Raw genomic sequence first — 21,264 nt, forward strand, 5'->3', positions numbered from 1 at the left:
AACACATGAACTCTGCCAACCCCTATTCAATCCCACTGTGTGGCAGAAATACAGTACTGGAAGAACAAGAGGCAGCACATCTTTTTTCTCCTCCTGCGAAAGTGGGGGCAGAGAGGGGAGTTTTCAGCGACCATATATGGACACGCCATCAACTCGCTTTTCCTATTGGCTGCTGGCGTTTTGCAGCTGCCTGTCAACAAGATGGCCTTCTTCAATTGCTTTTCGAAGACCAAGAAACTACATTTGTTTTACGAAAACACCATCTTTTTTATGCGTGTTGAAGCCATCGCTCTGTAACAGGTCCAGCTAGCTCAGAGTCGGAAGTTATTACTGAGGTGGAGGCATATGTTAGCTGTCGAAAACAGTGTGCACGGCGATGGCAAAGTGCGCCAGGACATTGTCATTGGCTTCGTAGCTACTAGGTCGCAAGGGCTAATGTTGTTGTAGCCAAGTAGCGACTCCCCGGCCTTGTTTCTATCCTGTCCGAGTGTTTTTAGAGACGTTTTTATTAGACGTGATTGGATTTTCTCTCCTTGCTGTTGTGGGAGAACTGCCGGAACAAAGCCAAATAGCCTCACTTGTTGTTGCAAAGGTAAGAGGAAGTAACGTTTCATCGCATTGCATATTTATCTAACGTTAGCTTGAGACAGCCATTGTGCTAGGTTAGCTAGGCTGAGTTAACCTGCGCGTTTAGACTGGCTAAATTGTCGTTGACATCGTGAGAGCTAAAAAGACTGACAGCGCCACCAGTGTGACCAGATTGGCGAAATGATGTGTCAGCATGAAATTCTTAGCCCCAAATTGATAGAATTAAAGTGATTAATGCGAGAAAGGGTTCCGTCGATTTGCTTAGCAAGCTAACTAACCTAGCTAGCTTAAACTTATTCGGGCCCAGAGGTTTATCCTGCTAGCACTGTTACGTTTGGACAAATACACTGACACCAGTTGTGCTTTGTCCGACCCAACATTTATCCATACTGTACTTAATTATATCTCATCCATTTCACGTTAATAAGACAAGTTTAGTTTTATGAACAGGCGTAATGCAGAACGTCTCCTACCTTGCTAGCTAGCTAGGTTAGCTAACCGCTAACGTTAGTTCAACTTCACTAACTTAGCCAGAGACAAAACTAACTAGCTAGTAGCCACAGTTTGAGTTCAAAGTGTTTTTTGTTTGTTATAGTTCAATATCACTTAACATTTCTTTCATGCTGACATTCCAAAAAGACTGTTTAGCTGGGAAAAGTGTCGAGGAAGTAACTGCAGGTTTACTACGCTGCTAACGTTAGCTACCACGTTAGCCGAGCCAACTGGAAGTAAGTAGTTACCCAGGCTGTGTTCGCAACAATACCTCCGTGAGCCATGTTGTATGTTGTAATACAGTGTATTGACTGGTGTTAATCTCAAATACGCTTCACTCTAACCAACAAACACCTGACTGGCGGTAGTTCACACTGAGTTTATTAGTCAGTATTTGGCTGAATTAACCCACACTGTTAACCCGTACGTTTCATATACAGCGGACTAATAGATGTTAATGTAGGGTCATTTGTGTTTTACGGGGAACGTTTTGTCAGTTGTCAGTGTTTTTGTCCATCAGGCGAGAAAAGGTGCTAATCGTGCATTTTCTCCAGTGGCTTCTGAAAAATCGTTACTTCCAGTATACATCAGCTCTGTTGTCCCTTCTTCAGCTGAGCATTTAAGGAAATCAAGCCTGCAGTCTTCCACTTGCTAGCCAGCAGTAATGAACACTGAGCTACTTACCAGTGAAAAATGTATCAGCCTGTACTAGCACAGGCTTTGTGCCTTTGCCAAGGCACTTCAGACACAGTAGTAGAGATTAAAAACCCTGACTACAGTAGCTAGCTTTACTTGCCTTTGTTGGCTATCTTTAAAATATCTCTGCTCAGAAAGATGATTGTGTACTAATTTTGTATTGTCTAAGTAAAGCATTTCTAATTGACACTATTGTCCTGCGTTAGTTCAATAATAATAGAGCTTTAGACTTGAGTATTTGAAATTGGTTATTTTTATTATTTTTTTTAACAAACTGTAAAGCCTCTATATAGATTTGTGAGTTTATCTCTTAAAGAGGAACACTTCTCTGGAGTGCGTCAATAAAATTGTGGTTTGTGGTTAGTTTATTAACTGCCTGCATTGTGGTTTGATGAGCTCAGAAACCTGCCTCCTTCTGTTATCAGTAGGCATGTGTTGCTCTTCCAGCATATCTTGGTGTAAGTCATGGCAGCAATGCAGCTATTGAGCTAGATAGGCAGTAACACTGCTGACACTTGTCATTACTATATCTAGTGGCTCTAAACCATGTACAAAAATATACCACTAATAAAAGTCAGCTTCAAGTGAGGTTATATTTAGCGTAGAAACAAAACAGACAAGTGGGATGGACAGCAAAAGCTGACTTGAAGTTGAATATTAGGTGTTAAGCATAATCTTTAAGGGGTCATGCAGATGTGTGTGTGTGTGTGTGTATATATATATATATATATATATATATATATATATATATATATATATATATATATATATATATATATATATATGAATGTTTTTTTATTATTAATTATTTTTAAAGACAAGCAGTTTTTGTGGCTCTGTTTTTGACCAGCAGTGTGCTGTAGCCAGCGCAGATGTATGTTGGAAATAAAAATACTGTTAAAACATTCCCTTTGTTCTATTGCCTATACTGAGAATATTGTAGTGATACTTAACATGACACAATGTTTGCCAGTTTGAATGCATTCCAAGCATAGGGAAAAATGTGCTTGTCAGTAACATGCCATGTCTGATTTAGGTTATGTATAGTCATTGAGTAAATGGCAACACAGTGTAAGACTGAAAATACATAGAGTGATGCTGTTTATTTATTTCTTTCTTTCTCTCTCTTCTCAGATTGAAAACTTCAGTGGATGCTGCAGACCTGAACAATGAGAAAGAGCGGTGAAGTACAAAGTAACTGCCCTGCATAGTGGCAGATATGCTCTCAATGGGCTCACAATGAACCGTGACACCTTTTCCCACATACGACTGTGGTGCCCACGTCCCTTCGGCACCTACTCGCAGAATAAGCCATACAGCAATGGAACGATTGGCAGTGGGACGACGTCTACCCTTTGTAAAGTAGATGCCCACTGGCTGCACCTCCATAGAGACCGGTGGGGTTGGTGAAGAGCATAACGAGGATGTAGGCACTGAGAACACTCCTCCTGCCCCACCTTCCACTCTCCTGGCTCCTCCACCCCCTGCACCACCCTCTCCTACATCACAAATGGAGGATGGCAGGGTGTTGCTTGATACGTGGTATGTCATCAAACCAGGCAACACCAAAGAGAAAATCGCCTTCTTTGTGGCTCACCAGTGTAGTGGAGCAGGCATTCCGAGGCCTAGTGCCATGAAGGTGAAAGGAAACTGGGGCACTGATTGTACCAAGGCTAAACGTCGTCGACGATGCTCTTCCTACGACCCTCCTACAAGAGCTCAGAATGTTACCCCTGAACTGCCTTCGGAGCCCAACCCTCCAGATGATGGTATTGGAGTGAGCGAGACCGATCTGCTCTCCGTAGCTGAGATGGTTGCCCTCGTTGAGCAGCGCACAGCTATGGCCCTGCAAGGCATTGTGGCTCATGGACAGACAACTTCTAGCCACCAGCAGCATACAGTACTCCAGAATTCGGTTTCAGATCCCACACCTGTTGTATTCCTTTCAGAATCACCTCCATCTGCACCAGCCTCTAAAAGTGATTTAGAACATCAGCAGCAACAGGAATCCCGACGTGTTGCTCAGGCTGTGGCCCACTTTGAGTCTCAGCAGCAGAATCTTGACAGTACAATACTCCGGCCTCAGATTCATGGCTCGGGCAAAGAACGAGATTGTGCTAGCGAGAGTGGGGGTGGTGGCCAAAGCCATGGTCGAGGGGAAGTAAGGATCGCTTTTCGGGTGTCTAGTTTGGATCCTCGTTCCCAGTCTGAGCCCGTAGGACGCTCCAGGTGCATGTTTATGAGTTGTGGGGCTGGAGCAGGGCAGGCAGGAGCAAGGGCCAAAGAAAAGATCACGTGTGACCTCTACCAACTGGTTAGTCCTTCATCTCGAGACCCGAGTGCCATCCTGGCTGGCTCACCAAAGTCTGATCCCTTAGGGGAAGACATCACCGAGCGGCCTCCCTCCACAGCTCCTGACCCGAACCAGGATCACTGTTCAGGAGAAAAGAAGGCTGTGGCTCGAGAACGGGTGACCGGCTTCCACGTTGAAGTTGTAGTCACCGGTGCTGTGGATCAGTGTGTCTTCTATGGTAAGGACAGCACAGAGAATGTCCAAGAAGAGACTGTATGCTTTGCTATGCCTAGTGGGGTTAAACCAGCTGATGTTTCAGAGGACCCCCCGCCTGGCCAGCTGTTCTTTCTACAGACCCCAACTGCTGAAGATGAAAGTAGTACTGGGGTCTCCAGTGGAATGTGTTCTTTGGATTGTGCAAATAACAATGGACCGGTAGGAGGTGCAGTAGAGAGACCAGACAGTCCAATTGCCAGCGTGGATGATTGTGCTGATAAATCACTCTGCCGCCTCTACCGTCATGTCTCCCACGACTTTTTGGAGATACGTTTTCAGATCCAGCGGCTTCTGGAACCACGGCAGTACATGCTCATGCTTCCAGACCACATCATGGTCAACATCTTCAGCTACTTACCCACCCGCTCTCTAGCAGCCCTTAAGTGCACCTGCCATGACTTCAAGGCCCTGATCGAGACCTATGGTGTGCGTGCTACAGATTCCCGCTGGAACCAGGACCCACTGTACCGCGATGACCCCTGCAAGCAGTGCAAGCGGCAGTACGAGCGGGGGGACGTTTCGCTCTGCCGCTGGCACCCCAAACCTTACCACCATGACCTGCCTTACGGACGCTCATACTGGATGTGCTGTCGGCGCACAGACAAGGACACGCCTGGCTGTAGAGTTGGACTGCACGACAACAACTGGGTACAGCCGTGCGACATGGTTCAGGCCCGCGCCAAAAGAGACGATGGGAGGTAAAGGCTAGAGTACGGGCATTTTGGGTTCCTTCCCTACTCTCAACTTTGCCTAAACCTCATGCCACTGTAATATTTATGGTTGAGCTCGCCTCCCCTGTCTCAGCTTGTTAACCTTGCTATCATGTCAGTATCAGTTCTTAGCAGTGCACCATACTTAATTCTTACTCCCATAATACGCAGACCAGTGCTGTTGTGTGAATACCGATGCTGATTAAATGAGGTTAATGTCTGCTGCATGGGACTAGATCTTTACATGTATTTGTGAATTGGTTAGAAATTTTTCTGGCTTGGCAATCTTTTCCTAAGACCAGCTCCGAAGCCAACCCCAAACTTGCAAAAAGCTGCAGGCTAGGCACCGACTTTGTCTTGTGAAAGTAATTAAATGTACTGAGGTTGGATGTCAAGTTTTGTTTGCTGACCCTGGGGCAAAAAAGAGCAAAATGATGTCACTTTACAAATACCTGATGTCACTTTGTAATCAACCGTTCTACTGCTTTTTTTTTTTTTCGTTTTTTCTTTGTGTGGGTATGAGTGGTTTTTCTTTTTCTTTTTTCCTCTTGGTTTTTAAGGGTGTTTTCAAAACCGAAAGCATTATTGAAACAAGTCTTTGTTTCTTGTCCAGATGTTGTTGTTTTCTGCCCTACCACTGCACCAGCCAGGCTGCCACTACCTGTCTGCTTGCTAGTAGAGGACAGTCTTTGCTTTCTGTGGGTGAAAGAACAACACCAGGTTCCAGCCTTAACCCCATTCATTCTGCTCACATCAATCTGTAAAATTTTTCAAACAAAATCAAATGTTGATGCTGATCCTTTGGTTTGGGAGACCGTTGTAGGTTTCACTGTCAGCTGATGCTATAGGGAATTTTTGCCTCTAAAGTAAATAAAAGTTATTTAAAACTGGTATCTGTATCAAACTGCATTATTTTTAAATTTGATACAAGGATTCCACACCAAAGGGCCTGAATTCCAGTTGGCATATATTTCCCTTTATTAATTACAGGTGCAAGGAGACATTGTATGGTCATTTGTAATATAAAATCATAGCTAAGCTGGCAATATATTATTGCAGTACAAAAAATTTCACTATTTTTAGGTATTTATAATATAAAATAATCTAAATGTGCTTTATTATTGGCCTTTTGTACAGATTTACTTCATGCTGACTTGTGGATTGTGAATTTTGTAAGCCAGATATTCATATTGATGTAGAATACCTATTATAGCACACAATTTTTTTGAATTCCAGGTCCAAAGTGGTAAATAATTAAATTAAGTAAAAATACTTCGTAACTATTTGCTTGAAGATTGTTCTCAAGCATAAAACCCCCAAAAGTAGACAGCCACTGCCATCATTATGAGGGCATTAGCATTGACAAGGTGCTTCCAAACTGGGTCTTCGCTTATGTCTGGTAGTTGTCTAGACGCTTGTGCGACCTCCTCTTCGGTGGGCTCGGGAGCCTGAGAGCCACTCAAGCCACAGAACCAGCTGATTAGACGGACAACTGCAGATTTCTCCTCATTTGTAGCTGCAACGAAAAAGATTTTTGTCTGTGGTTCTGTATCTTGCTGTTGATGGACAGATATTAGAAGATACTCCTGTATAGTGGGTCTCAGGTTAATTTTGTAGTGAAAAATACTTTAAAAACATTTTTATGTCCACTGTGGGTAATGAGTGCCTTTAAATAACATTGTTTCTTAAATATCTTACTTTTATCCTCAACACACATGGCCTTATTTTTCTCCTCCGCTTCCCTGCGAGCTTTTCTTCCTCCTTCCTCTTCCTCCCAGTCCAGATCAACCCTGTCTACTTTAGAATGGCGCAAGCTGAAGACAAGGCGATGAAGCTTGGAAGAGAGAATTAGGCAAAATGGAAAGTGAATATGACCACAAAGATGTGAATGACTTCTTATATATTGTCAGCTGCTGTGGTTCACTTACGTGCATGTCGTCTATGGGTGCCGTGCTGTAGCTCACGAGGAGCACTAGAATACCAGTACAGAAGAAGAGCAGCACTGCGAAGTACAGGTAGTGAACCCCACAAATTAGTTTGGGGCATTTGGAAGGAAAGAGGCAGCTACCTGTGCCAAAGTAGAACTCTGGTCCCATGCGACACAGGCCCATGAGCAGGCCACCCATCAGGCCCCAAAAAGCCCCCTATCGCAGAAGAAAATGATTGCCAACGTGAATAAAGAAACCCTGCTGTGACCAAATTGTATACTGAACACTAATATTATAAGCAATATACATATATGAAATCTTAATATTTTAAGATTGTAAGATTTTAGCAGGTCAGTATGTAAAATATTAATATACAGCACTGTTTTGTACAGGAAGTAATGACATTCAGTCAGGTGTTACTAGGCCAACTTATACAATTTGGGACACCTCTCTCTACTCTGGAAGTAACTGTCCTACTTTTCCTCAAATTGGGTATATTTTTAATATGTAATTAAGCCTGGTCTACAGTTAAATAGCACGTTTTCAGCATGCATAATTTTCAAGAATATATATATAAAAGTTTGTTGAAACATAAACTTTGGGATGAAATCGGTTGAGCCCAAGTTTAGAAGCTTTTCTATACAACCACGGCCAGCTATCAGCTAGTGCTAGCTGCTCTGTTACAGGGGCACTTCAGCCAGAATGAAACATTAACCAAGGCTATGTGTCTATTCACCCACTCCAGCGGTGCCACAGGTTTCTCACAGTTGTTAGATTTTCTAATTTAAAAACTAGGAAAACCCCTTCTGATGATGATCTTATGAGAAACTACAACTGTGTAGGGGTGGATTTTTAGGGGTGGGCTGTTTTATTTATTTATGTATGTATTTACATCTTTTGCAAATGTAGAAGGAAGTCGGATTGCCAGTGTAACTGCCGAATATCACATGTACAGAACAGTATAAAAGATCAGTGGTTGAGACATGGCATTTGTATATAGTCAGTAACCAATAGTTCTCTCTGCTACACACTGTAATGCTAGGTTTACTGCACGGATTCCCCTTAATTTACTTTTAAGTCAATGGAATCAAAAATGAATGCCGACGTGCTTTGGAACTTCGCCTCAAAGTGACTCACTGCAGTGGGATGGGGTGGTGGGTGATATTACCGATAATCGTGATTTTTAAACTAGAAAATATCGTGCTTGTATCTGTATTTGTTAGCCTCAATATCAGTGGTACATCAGTGTTTTTTTTTTATCACCATGAGGGATTCCCAGTGGTTGTATGATATATTTGCATAATGCACTGTAGTAAGGGAAAACCGATAGAGGAAAACACAAAAAGGATACAAACCGATGAGGCTAAAGGATGCAATGCTGCATAACATGTCAAATAACATATTAAAGCAGCATTATGTGAGAATTCGTTTTTTTTTTTTTGCTGTTGGGGTCCCCCTACAGTTGCAGAGTGTAATTCACTTTTACACCACTGTCGTAAATACAAATCGCGTTTAGAGCCCCCCTCATGGACAGCTGTACATGATGGATTTGTTGACAAGCTGAAGGATACAGAACCAGCAAAGACAACATCAGAAGTGAAGGAAACATGTCGACTGACAAGGTAGAGTCATATCACATATTGCAGGAGTTTACATTAACGTAACAAAACAATGACAAAGTTTTAGTTTTGCTGAAATACTGCTTGCAAAATGTTATCGATGACATGGGCTATGTTGCACATAATATACGTTGGATTTATTATAACTATTATTTATTACAAGCAATTTGGTTTGCAAGGTTGCAAACTTTCAAGGCGTGACCAACCAAACTGGCATAAAATGAATTTATTTCTTTGCATGTTAGCCTGAAACGGGACTGAGGTTAAATGACTTTTGGCATCCAGAAAAACTAGGAAACTCTGCAAAAAAGGTGCAGGTGTTCTGGGCCTGGAGTGGCAATGACAGACATCATTCTTTCTATTATGAGTCAGTGTACCATCAAAATTATTTTTAAGCTGTTTTTTAAGGTAAAATTGTTACATAATGTTGCTATAAATGATTTATGGCCTCTTTAATGAAGTACAATACTAAACACATTGAACATATACACAAGTATTAGGAATATAACGGTTAATTACCGGCTCGTTGACTCTTTTCACAAAAATAGCCAGAAAGAAGACTGCTGCAATAGGTGGGGCTAGGTAACTGGATACTGATTGGATATAGTCGAACAACTGACCACTCTGGGCAGCCTGGACTACAGGGATCCAGCAAATGCTGATTGCAACGATGCAGAGTACCCACACCCTGTTAGGGGAGTAAAAGGAACATGATAGAGACAAATCTCTGCAAATACCACAAACATCAATACATTTTGATGTCTCAACAACAGGAAACGTAAAAAAAAACTACATATAGTACTGTGCAAAATTGTTTTAAACTATGTGTCTGGGTAGCAAGTGTTTTTTTTCTTTGCTTATGGGTTGGTTTCTGATGAGGGATTAAGCCTAGCACTGAACTATGTTTTGTTTCCAGTGGAGAATCTCCTTTCAGGATGCTGTGTAGTTCAGGATTAGTCTTAGTCCCTGTCTGGGAAACCAACCCTGTAAAATAATATTAACAAAAATCTCACCCTTATTTGAAGTACAATAATTGACGTAAATTTTATCATGAAATAAATATTTTTCTCAAATGGATATGTGCCACAATTGTTGGCACCCCTAGAAAGGGCAATAAACAAGAAGTTTAAAGCAAGTGGAAATATTCAGAATCTGCCAGGAAGATGTATGTCTATACTGACCCCATGCATAGTGAGGAGGATGGTTAGAGTGGTCAAAGAATCTCCAAGGATCATAGCTGGGAAATGCAAAAATTAATTAGGTCTTGGGGTTAGAACATCTCTGAAACTACAATCAGATGCCACCTACATAACCACAAGTTGTTTGGGAGGGTTACCAGAAGAAAGCCTCTGTAGTCAAATACTGACAAACTCAAGCGCCTACAGTTTGCCAAAGGTTACTGGAAGTTTCAGTGGGACTGCATTCTATGGTCAAATGCGACCAAAACAGAGCTCATCCCCACTGTGAAGTATGGCCTTTTCTTCCAAAGGCCATGGACAACTTGTTCAGATACGTGCTATCATGGACTCCATCAAGTACCAGCTGATATTAAACCAAAACTATGACTGCCTCAGCCAGGAAGCTTAAACTGCGCCGTAGTTGAATAGTAGGATAATGATCCAAAACACACATCAAAATCAACACAAAAATGGTTCACTGGCCACTGAATCAAGGTTCAAGGTAGAAAACCTGTGGTATGAGCTGAAGAGGAAAGTTCACAAGCGTGGGCCTCAGAATCTAAAGAATCTGGAGAGACTCAGTATGGACGAATGCCAATAGCGGCAAATATAGATTTGATAAAAATATTTAATGACAAGATTTAGTTGTACTTCAAATAAGTGTTAGATTTTTGTTAAGATTTTGAACGAAAAGGATAAGTAATAATGTTTCTTACAGGCTGTTCTGCTTATGTTTATCAGGGTGCCAATATTTGTGTGGAGTACTGTAGAAATACCACCTCTATGTCAAGTAGCAAATAGTTAAGCTAACACATCTGTGTTTGGTGGGCAAGGTCCTATTAAAGAAAGTGTCACAATGTGGTGCAAACCTGCCAACTATCATGAGCTCTCTGTCTCTGGCCTGAGGCCTGATGCGGGTCCATATGTCCATGGTGAACAGGGTGCTGCTGCTGTTGAAGATGGAGGCTAAGGAACTCATGAGGGCTGCTAACATGACAGCTAACATTAATCCCCTCAGACCTGAACAGAAACGAGCGTAAAGGTCATGGTAGGAAATGAAAAGATATGTTACAATAACATGGGGTGATGCATCTAGCAGAGCTGGGTCAAGTAGCCTAAGCTCATGATACAAATGTGTAAAGCTGAATTAAGAATTAACAGTGAATGGCTAAAATGTAACTGAGTAAAACACAAATGTCCTACCCCAGAAATACTTGCCGACACTTAAAAACAAGTAAAAGTATTATCATTTAAAAATGCTCAAAGTACAATCAACCCATCAAGTTTACATTATGATAAACTTCTGCAAACTATGGAAGCTCATTTCTGACAGGCTAAAATTGGCTATATTTTTATCTTTTGCTCCATTTCTGGCGGTATGTCAAAATTTTAACTTAGTACTTTAAAAGAATGACTTATTTTCTCAAAAATAAGACTTATTTTCTCAAAACATTGACTTACTGTTTCAAAATAATGACCTGTTGTCCTGAAACAATGACTTATTTTCTTGAAATGTAATTTTTCAACACGGTATGTCAAAATTTCATCTTAATAAGTCAATATCGAATAATGATAATTAAAATAATGATATTTTGAAATACTAAGTCAATATTTTTGATTAAAAAAATATTTCAAGATCTCTAATCAATATTTCAAGAAAATAAGTCAAGGCACGGCAAGTTTTATTTAAATATATAATTATTTTAAGATCAATATTTCTTGATTAAATTAGTATTTCATGAAAATAAGTCATTATTTTGAGATACTAAGTCAAAATTTTGGCATACTGCTACCAGAAACCAGCAACAGAGAAGAAAACATAGGTAATTCCCCCTCCTGGCAGGTATAGGCTTCCATAGCAAACAGCATAGTCACAGAATTGTCCTTGCAGTATTAAAAGAGCAGCGGAAATGCATCTCACCGTTAGGCATGACGGACACTACCAGTTTGGGGTAAGCAATGTTAGAGCAGCCAACTTCAGTCCCACATACTTGTTTACAGACATCCGGCACTACACACCCCACCTCATCTGATAAAGGGATGATATTGTGAGAAGCTCTGTGAAACGCCGAGTAGTCTATTTAAATCTTTCTTTAAATGAAAAGGGAAAAAAGTAATCAATAAATATGTTTGTCTGAAAGAGTTTAGTCATGTGGTATGGCTTACCAGGGTACAACACTCTGCTGATCATGCCTGGCAACACCATGAGAAACATAGGGAGCAGCTTCAGGTACCCACACAGGATACACCCGGCCTTCACATGAGTTAGACTGCGGGCAGCTAAACAGCGCTGCACAATCACCTATAGCACAAACCCAAGTGAATTTAGGGAGTGTAGTCAAGTAAAAGTACCTCTCCATAGAAAGCAGAACTACAGAAGTACCAGGCCAAAAAAAAAGTACTTAAGGGGGCAAACTGGCCTAAAACTAGCATTTCATGTTATTGCAGTAGTCTGTACTGCAATATTATATACCTCAGCCTCATTTAACAGAATTCACAATGTTATTTATCATATTTATGTTTCATTCTCGTTCATTCTCTCACAGCAATACTCAAAAAATACATCATACAACCACAGGGAGTCACTGTGGTGTCAACCAATCCTGATGCTAGCTTAGCCTCTGAGCTACTGTCTAATAAATACAGCCAAACTAGCATTAGTTGTATCTCTTACCTCAGTCACTGCATCATTACGTAGCACAAAATGGATGCCAGAGTTGTTTTTTTACGCTTTTAGCCAGAAAAAAAGGAGCTAAACTCAGGTACATAGAGCTAGACAGCCACTTAGCTACCTTGCTAACTCCTCATCTGATGAGTCATTTCTATCATGTGAGTGACCTATTCTCTTCATTTACACACTTAAAAAAGCTGGTTCTTCAAAGGTTCTTTAGTAAAGAAAATGGTTCTATATAGAACCATGAACAGTCAAAGAACCTCATGCATGATTAAAGGGTTCTTTGCATCATGAAAGTGTTCTTCAGATTGATGGAGAATGTGTTTTATGTGGTTCTATGTAGAACCTTATTGAAAAGCGCTCTATGTAGCACCAAAAAGCGCTTTTCGATTGTTACGATCTCAAGCCTGTAACAATAGAAGAACCTTTTTTTGGTGCTATGTAGAACCCTTTTCAAAATCTACAGCCCAGTTTCCATTAATCTGAAGAACTATTTAACGATGCAAAAACGCTTTAATCATGCAAGGGTTCTTTGAGTGTTCATGGTTCTATATAGAACCATTTTCTTTACTAAAAAACCCTTGAAGAACCATTATTTTTAGGAGTGTAAGTGATCTGAAGACAGTTACGACAGTTGTATGGTTCGGCTTTCAAGCAGTCATGTTAAATGTCAAAAAGCTTGACAATGTAACAACAGAAGAACCCTTTTTGGTGTTATACAGAACCACGTACAACACATTCTCCATCAATCTGAAGAACAAGTTCACCATGTAAAGAACCATTTAAGCATGCAGATGGTTCTCTGAGTGTTCATGGTTCTATATAAAACCACTGTCTTTACTAAAGCACCCTTGAGGAACCACGTTTTTTAAGAGTGTGTGTTCTGGGATAAATAATGCACTTTGAGATTAAACAGAACCAGACTGTAGTACCAGTAGAGCGAATATTCCTCTTGGACTGGTTGGTTCAGATATTCAACAGTAGAAATGTAGCTATTATTCATTTTTAAAAATGTGCCCATGAGCAAAGTAGGCACAGCTCACCTGGTCACTGCACCAGTACCAACACCCTATAATGGCAATGCCAAATAACACGCCAGGCCACGGCAGGTCTCCAGTCACAGGGTCTCTCAGCAGATGAAAGGCATCTTCTCGTGGGGTGTAACACAATGGGGTGATATTGTAGTGCTGAGGGTCTAGGGACTCTCTCATGGATGGGGAAGGTAAAGCTAATCCATATTTCTCAAGTAAGGCACTGTAGCCTCCGACCTCCTTAAAGGCTGTCAACAAGAAAACAATAAGGAAAAAAGGTATGACGTACTTTCAGGATCGCATAGCATTCTCCTGAAAATCGCCTTGCCTGTTTGGTGACATGCACTAGCTTGGCCTCATAGGTATAACCACACTCATGTAACACAATATGTCCCATACAGAAGTCAGAGACCACCATTTATTTATTTATTGAATTTCCAGTGAAAACAACCATTATTCAGGTATTCAGCCTCAGGAAAAAACAGAAAGCATCATTTTAACAGGAAATTACATAGAAGCCTCAACAACAAACCATTTTTTTCAGTATTAGTGTGTCCACTCTGTGCCTTTATTACAGTGCCCATTCTATTTGGAAGACTTGCTTTCAATTTTTCTAAGAAATTGGCAGGGATTTTTTTTCAAACCTCCAAAGTTCAGTCTAAGTAGTTGGTTGCACTTTCTACTGCTCACGATCCAAGCAATCCCAAACACCTTCAGTGATGCTGAGGTCTGGACTCTGAGGTGGTCAGTCTATTGTTCTGAAAACACCAGCCTGGTCTTTGTTTGATTTGCAAATTTTCTTCTTTTTTTATCTATTTCCTTTTTTCAGAAGCAGCTTATTGACAGCTACACATCCTTTCAGACCCAGTTCTCACAGTGGAAGGATGGACAGGTTTAGATCTGAAGTAAAAGTGGAGCTTCATTTTCTCCTCTCCCTCAAAGATGAAAGCACTGTTTATCTGACGGTAACTGTTTTGATGGTGTTCTGGGTCTTGCACGGCTGTTAGGAGTTACATTTTCTCTGTTCTCTTTTAATAACGCAGTTTTTGACTTTCCCACTGTGCAAGTGGATTATCTCAAATCTAATCTCCTCAGAAATCTCCTGTAGCCATTTTAGATGCACATGAATTTGGGTCGTTGCTTGTGTGAATGTTAGTGTCTCTTTGAAAGGGAATATAAAGTCAGCTGTGGCATCATCATTAGTTTTAAGATTGGAAGGATGGAAGAGTTAAAAGGGTACACCAAAGTACAGAGTGGACAAATGAAATACTGACCCTGCTGAAAAAAAACATAAAAGCTATTAAGTGTTTCTGTTGGTTCCTGATAGTTTTGTAATGTGTTCTGGTTTTTATATTGTGTTGATATCACAGTGTTTGATGGTTGGACATTACTATAAATGAAAATCTAGTTGCACAGTACTATTTTTCCAGAGAACGACACAAAACTTACAGAAGCCCATGAGGACGAAAGCTCCAGCAATGATGATGAAGGTCTGGACAGTGTCAGTGTACATCAGAGCAGCCAGACCACCTATAGAACAGTCGAATATGACTTTTAACACATCGTCAAGATTTACACAGGCAACTTTTATCACAGGCAATCTGCTTGATAAGGCCTAATGTAATGACTACAGTGGCTAAATAGAGTGAATATAATAGTTACAATGACAATGTATCTACTGTAGTATCTACACTCTTGAAAAAAAAGGGCTAAACGAATCCACAAAGGGCTCTTTGGAGAAATGGCATAGAAGAATCATGTTTGGGCCCCTAAAGAACCTTTCAATGGATGGATCTTTAAAGACATATTTTTGTAAATGAGATCTGAGTGTGAAGGAGTAGTACATCTAAGCCAACAACTATGTAGAAACCTTTTTTTTTAGATGTGGGTTGTAACTCATTCACTCACTGCCTGACATTCAGCATGCTGAAAATTCTCCACAAGGGGGCATCATTAGCAGTCTAACAGCCTTTGTGGCTTCATAACAGCAGTGCTGTGCATCAGTGACACTGCTCAGAAGAGCTTTGATCTTTCTTTGAATGTTGTCATGTATGTGCTCGACTGTGTGCAGCGAATCATTGAATCATTTTCAAGCCTCTGTTTGTTTCATGGTTTGTTCACTTTCGATAATGATTCAATGGTGGTTAGATCTGCTGAGGACAACTTTCCTGGCATACATGAAACCAGGATTTAGTAGTGTGTACAGGACAATTTCGTTTTGAAGAAAGAGTGCCATGAGGTTATATTATTGCTCCAAAGGGTATTCGGCCCTGTAAAAAGACCTTAGACATTCTATGCCATTGCAGAACAATCACTGCACCTAATGACACTCATGAGATGGCTCTGTGGCCCATACTACTGTGAATCCACTATTATGTTCAATAGTTGTTGACATTCAGGTTTGAAGCCAGACTTTGGCTTTCTCCAAAGGTAAACATGTCCAGGATTGACTCATCAGAACATATTGTTTTTTCCATTTCTCTGGAGCTCAGGTTTGAATTGTTGTGCAGTGGCTTTGGATGCAAGCAGTTTCCAAGTGGTATAAATTTTGAAGCTCACCATGTGCAGTGTTTACTGAGACTGAGTCACAGAATGCTTACTCAGTTCTATGGTGATTACAGAGGGCTTAGTTTTGTAATGTTGTCCTTTTCTATCTGTCATAGAGCTTCAAACTACGACTATGGTTCCTCTTGGCCAATGCAGTTTGTTTGGCAGACTGTTGCTGTCAGAAACCTCATATTTCCAAAAAGGTGACTTTACAGAAGAAGAAAGAACAGTGGACCACTTCTGTTGGTCTATTCATCATGAACTTTTGACACAATGTAAAGGGCAGCTTGCAATCCCAAACTATGGCAAAAACTAAAAAACAACAAATTTGGAGATATACGTTTTTGTCCTGACAGCAACGATGTGTTACTATGATTTTTGAGACTGTTCCCCTGACTCACCCTGACTTGTGACCATGGCATCTGCAGTTTATCACCTATTTTGCTTCTCTGAAACTTTAATTAGCCCCACCTGTTAAAGATAAAAATCCAATCTGAAAGTGCAATTTTCAAATTGCAAGAGCTATAATTTTAATTATATTCTATATTATTCAATGTTGTCTTTACAAGTTTTAAGCACGGAAATTTAACCTTATAACACAGAGCTCCTGAACTGGCTGTCTGGCACACAGCACACAGCGTTCAATCTTTAAGCCTGAACACACTGGATATGCTGGTTGTCTTGGCACAGCTAGGAGCTTCATTTATAGAAAATAATCGCATTTCTATTGCAGTTGCAATATTGGTCAGAAAAATTGCAATCACAAAGATCTTTTCCCCTACTTAGATGAACAGCCATCACATACTGCTAACACCCCCACTTGTGTAGCTGCCTTTGGAATTCTTGACAGACTTTTTTCATGTGCCGTTTCTCTTATTTTACCAGCACAGAACATAAATGATATGAATTTCACCTGTGACAGTGTAGAGTGCCGTAATGGCGAGCAATGCAATCACTGCGATGTAAATATTCCACCCGAGTGCCTGCTGTATGAACACTGCTCCAGCAAACATGTCCACCTAAAGCAAAGGACAGAATGAAAACTCCCAGTGGAAGCTTTTTTGGAACACTGCCAAAACATTTCTAATGACAAACAATACAGTACTTTGTAAAAGTCCTAGGCAGAAAATGGTAATCATTGAGTTACATGGCCACATAGTGAGCAGTAAGATCCCATTGTTTTGAAGTAAATGTGTCCCAAAGTCTGAAAATCTGTGTAACATTAGGAACTGTCAGTAACAAAACACATATTTTCTGAACTTTTTTGTGTTTTAATAAACATATTATGATTTTATGTGTGTGTAGCTGTTCAAACCTGTGTTTGCTAGTAATTTTCAGGTATTTTGGAATAAAATTGTGTCTACCGAAACAGTCACTACTGAAACATTTGGTACAGTTTTGGTAGTGTTCTGACTGTTTGGTAAGGAACAAAATGGAATGTTCAATCATTTATTATTAATAAAATTGAACATAGTTAAGGTGTAGGTCACTCAAAGCAAAAGGATTTTAGTCTAAAGTCCAAGTAAGGTAAAAGCCTGAAATGTGTTTTGAGCTCTGACTTTAAACCAGTTTGGTAGAATGATTTGTATAGTGTTTTTACTGGAAAAAAACCCCCAAAAAAACAAAACACATACTGCTGAGATAAACTGTTGTAAACATTTTTCTTGGCTATGTAAGACACTGGCACAGTACTGGATATAATTCAGCTTCTCCTGATTCACATTTGTACTTACAGAAATCTTTGTGAAGATGTAAAGGAAAAGCGAGATGACAGAGAGGTACAAACTGATTCTGGTCCCACCAAATCTCTTTTTCAGGTACTGTGGCATTGTGATCACCTATTGACAAGCGGAAGGCATAAAATCCAGAACAGTTCTGTCCATGCATGTGCATACAGTTACTCAGATAATCACTCGGAAAATGTAATATCTTCATCAATGAAAAGGGAACTTACTCCAGCAGTTAAATAGACCGGTACAAACAGCCATCCCAGCAGCAGCACAATGAATAAAGCCTGAAAAAAGAGAAAATGATTAAAGTAGGGCCTATAGCCACAACATACACAACATGTCATGTTGCTGTGGTAGAGTATGATGGATTATATATTAACAACATGGATATGACTGACTGGTACTATTTGAACTCAAATTTGATTTCTTAGATGACTGTAATACTTTGGTCTGTCAAACACCCACAGAAATATCTGTACGTTGTGCATATGAAGTCATATGAAAAGAAAACATGGTCAAACTACATTTTGTTGATTTTCTGTGAAAATAAGTGAACACATCCTCTACTGAGAACACACTTCAACATAACATTTTTTTCTGCTAAGTTTATGGCACAATTTCTGTTTATTTGCCGAATCTTACATCTTAAAAATTGTTTAACTTAAGAAAAGTAAGTTAAAATGTAGTTTAGCAAACTATTATAACAAAAAAACACAAAATTAAAATGCGCAGAAAACTCTGTAGAGGGTGTGTTCTTCATTTGACCAGGGGTACTTAAACACTTATACATATATGTATAAAGAGATACAGTCCGACTTACATTCCATTCAAAGCTTCCTACAGCTATTCCACTGGCAGCCCCTGTCCCTGCAAGGCCAACAAAATGGCCACTGCCAATGTTGCTTGCAAACAGAGAAGCGCCAACCTGATAGAATGGAATAGAAAAAATCTTTAACAGTTCATGCATTTGCTGATTTTATGACAGTGGTAAACTTGCTGTTGCAGCAGAATTGAAGGAAAAACAGCTCCGACCAGGAACAGGTAGATCACCCTGCAACAAATATGTACAAAGCAAAATTTGTTATATCCCATAAATGATAAGCTAGTAGAAACTGTAGGGATGCAGATTACCTCCCGTAATCAAGTCAGAATATTTTTTAATATAGGAATAGTAGTTCTTTGTCTTTTGTGTCTCTGTAAGCTCTGTGTTTCCCTGAGAAGGACGCTGTGCCATGAGATAAGGACGTGTTTATGTCCATCTCCAATCTTTCCTACCAGACATGGCTGTGGCTGATGGTACAGGAGCTGGAACTGGGTTTTTCCATCATCGTATGACACCTGCGGGTGTCCTCACACCCACTACTCCCGTTGCGTGTGAGGTTATGTGTGTTTGTGTAAACATGTTCACCAGCGGAGATTATTTCTCTATTTTTTTATCCTTCTTTCAATTATGTTCCTGTCATCCAGAAAGAAAAAAACATTTTTCTTATAAAGTAAATATAGTAATTATCTATTTCACTTTTAAAATTCAATGTGTGGTCTTCTCTTTAGTGTTCGGGGTATATCACATCACAGAAATTATGAATAGGTGTTTTTCATACATTTCTAAATGTTTATTTCAATCACGCTGCGGTAAATTATCCAACAAAACAAATCACCAAGACTTACTGGCCACCACACCATGGTCCGTCCAGCAAGGAAGTAGCCACCTACTGTGCCACGATTAGTCCTAAACATGGACTGAGAAACAGAGAAAGGAAAGTAAATCTATGGTTTCCTTATATTACCATCACTGAACACAAATTAATTGTATTTTTTCCACCCTTTCAGGGACTCTGCATGAGCTATGCAATACAATGCAAAGCATATCAAATGAAGGCACTGAAGGGTCGTTCTTTCACTGATGTGGCAAACGGGATACGACTTTTCATATGTAATCCAAGTGTAAAACGTAGTCTGTTAGATTGAACAACATCAGTAAAGTTGTAACACCACTGACTGACACATCACTGAGAAAAGTACTAAAATCTGAGCTTTTCTACAGTGCAGTCCGTGTTGGTTTTAAACCACGAATATTGCATTCTTTTTATTTTATTCCAATTTTAAAATCACAATGTTTCATGAGTAACACTACTGACATTTCTTGTGACACAGGAAGTTGACAGTATTTTAGCTAAGTGTATCAGAAATATAGAAAGAGATTTCATTATATTCTCACTCTTTCTTCCTTTGTGATATCCATACAAGAAATAATTAAAAAAAGATACTATATTTTTAAATGACATTTCAATTTCTGTAACACCACTGACAAAAAAAATCTCAAGGTAAGATTTCTTCTCATATTTAAAACAATTTCAACATGGACACACAATAATTCGAATGCATTATTACAGTTTGTACCAGGCATAAAATTTGGTGCCTGACATAAAAATAATACTTCAGCATCTGTGAAGTCACTCCTGTGACATGTTGTTTTTTGGTTGGTTAATTTAAGAATAGAACAGAGAATACACATTCCTGTGATTTATTCTAATTTGGAGCTAATTTTTATGGCTTCAAAGTTGTGGGATGCCATTTGCCACTTCAGTGGTAGAATAACCCTACAGCAAAGTACATTTCATTGAGATGGACTTAATAACTTTCACACACAACCACTTGAAAAACAGTAAAGCACTAACCCAAATTCCCACGCCGATGACAATCACAAAGTAGCCGAGAATCACAGTGATGTCTGCTGGGTTGCTGATGGTCACTTTATCCTCAGTGAAGTTCATTTTGCCCAGTTTCAAGACGAACTTCTAAGCAATCTTATTTTTGAATGGACAAATCTCAGGTCAGCGGTGCTGAGGTGCCTCAAGGAGGATAAGATTTCTTTAAAATAGTATTCTGTAGTCTGAGGGTACAATCCAAGACCTTTGTTCACAAGAAAAAAGCTGAAGAAGGTATTAGCGAAAATAATAATTAACACATTGCCGCACTGTCAGGAACGGGAGACTGATGAAGCGTTTAACTGTTATCAATGACGAACCTCCTATCTAAAGTACAACTTACTGTATTAATAGGTAATAAGCTGAATTGAAGGCAACATGATACACTATATGGCCAAAAGTACAACTGACCATCACATCTATATGAGCTTGTTGGACATCCTATTCCAAAACCATGGGCATTAATACGGAGTTGCCCCCTTTGAAGCTATAACAGCCTCCACTCTTCTGGGAAGGTTTTCCACATGATTTTGGAGTGTATATGTGGGAATTTGTGCCCATTCAGTCAAAAGAGCATTTGTGAGGTCAGGAACTGACGTTAGATGAGAAAGTCTGGCACGCAATTCATGAAAAAGGTGTTCAGTGGGGTTGAAGTCAGGTCTCTATGCAGGCCACTGGAGTTCGTCCACACCAAACTCATCAAAATATCTTTATGGAGCTCACTTTATGCACGGGGCACAGTCATGCTGGAGCATAAAAGGGTCTTCCACAAACTGCTGCCACAAATATAATGT

At 39.9% G+C, this 21,264-nt stretch overlaps 2 protein-coding genes across 2 annotated transcripts; one reads left to right on the forward strand and one right to left on the reverse strand.

Annotated features, from left to right (window-relative positions):
* Positions 1-2,918: 2,918 nt before the first annotated feature.
* fbxo46 (F-box protein 46) lies at positions 2,919-5,946 on the forward strand. Its single transcript, XM_036558937.1, is given in 2 exon segments — positions 2,919-3,147; positions 3,149-5,946. Coding segments are annotated over 2 exon segments (2,031 nt in total). The 5' UTR covers positions 2,919-3,015; the 3' UTR covers positions 5,048-5,946.
* Positions 5,947-6,278: 332 nt separating this feature from the next.
* slc5a2 (solute carrier family 5 member 2) lies at positions 6,279-20,677 on the reverse strand. The gene is made up of 15 exons (XM_036558961.1): positions 20,441-20,677; positions 19,431-19,502; positions 18,583-18,687; positions 17,987-18,046; positions 17,766-17,870; positions 16,946-17,051; positions 14,935-15,015; positions 13,498-13,733; positions 11,947-12,082; positions 11,702-11,809; positions 10,650-10,800; positions 9,122-9,290; positions 6,984-7,199; positions 6,754-6,889; positions 6,279-6,571 (listed from the first exon to the last, which is right to left on the reverse strand). Exons 1-15 carry the CDS (start codon positions 20,534-20,536, stop codon positions 6,357-6,359), a joined length of 1,992 nt encoding a protein of 663 aa, XP_036414854.1. The 5' UTR covers positions 20,537-20,677; the 3' UTR covers positions 6,279-6,356.
* Between the last annotated feature and the right edge of the window lie 587 nt (positions 20,678-21,264).

Source organism: Colossoma macropomum, unplaced genomic scaffold (genome assembly GCF_904425465.1).
Source record: "Colossoma macropomum unplaced genomic scaffold, Colossoma_macropomum, whole genome shotgun sequence".
Classification (NCBI taxonomy): domain Eukaryota; kingdom Metazoa; phylum Chordata; class Actinopteri; order Characiformes; family Serrasalmidae; genus Colossoma; species Colossoma macropomum.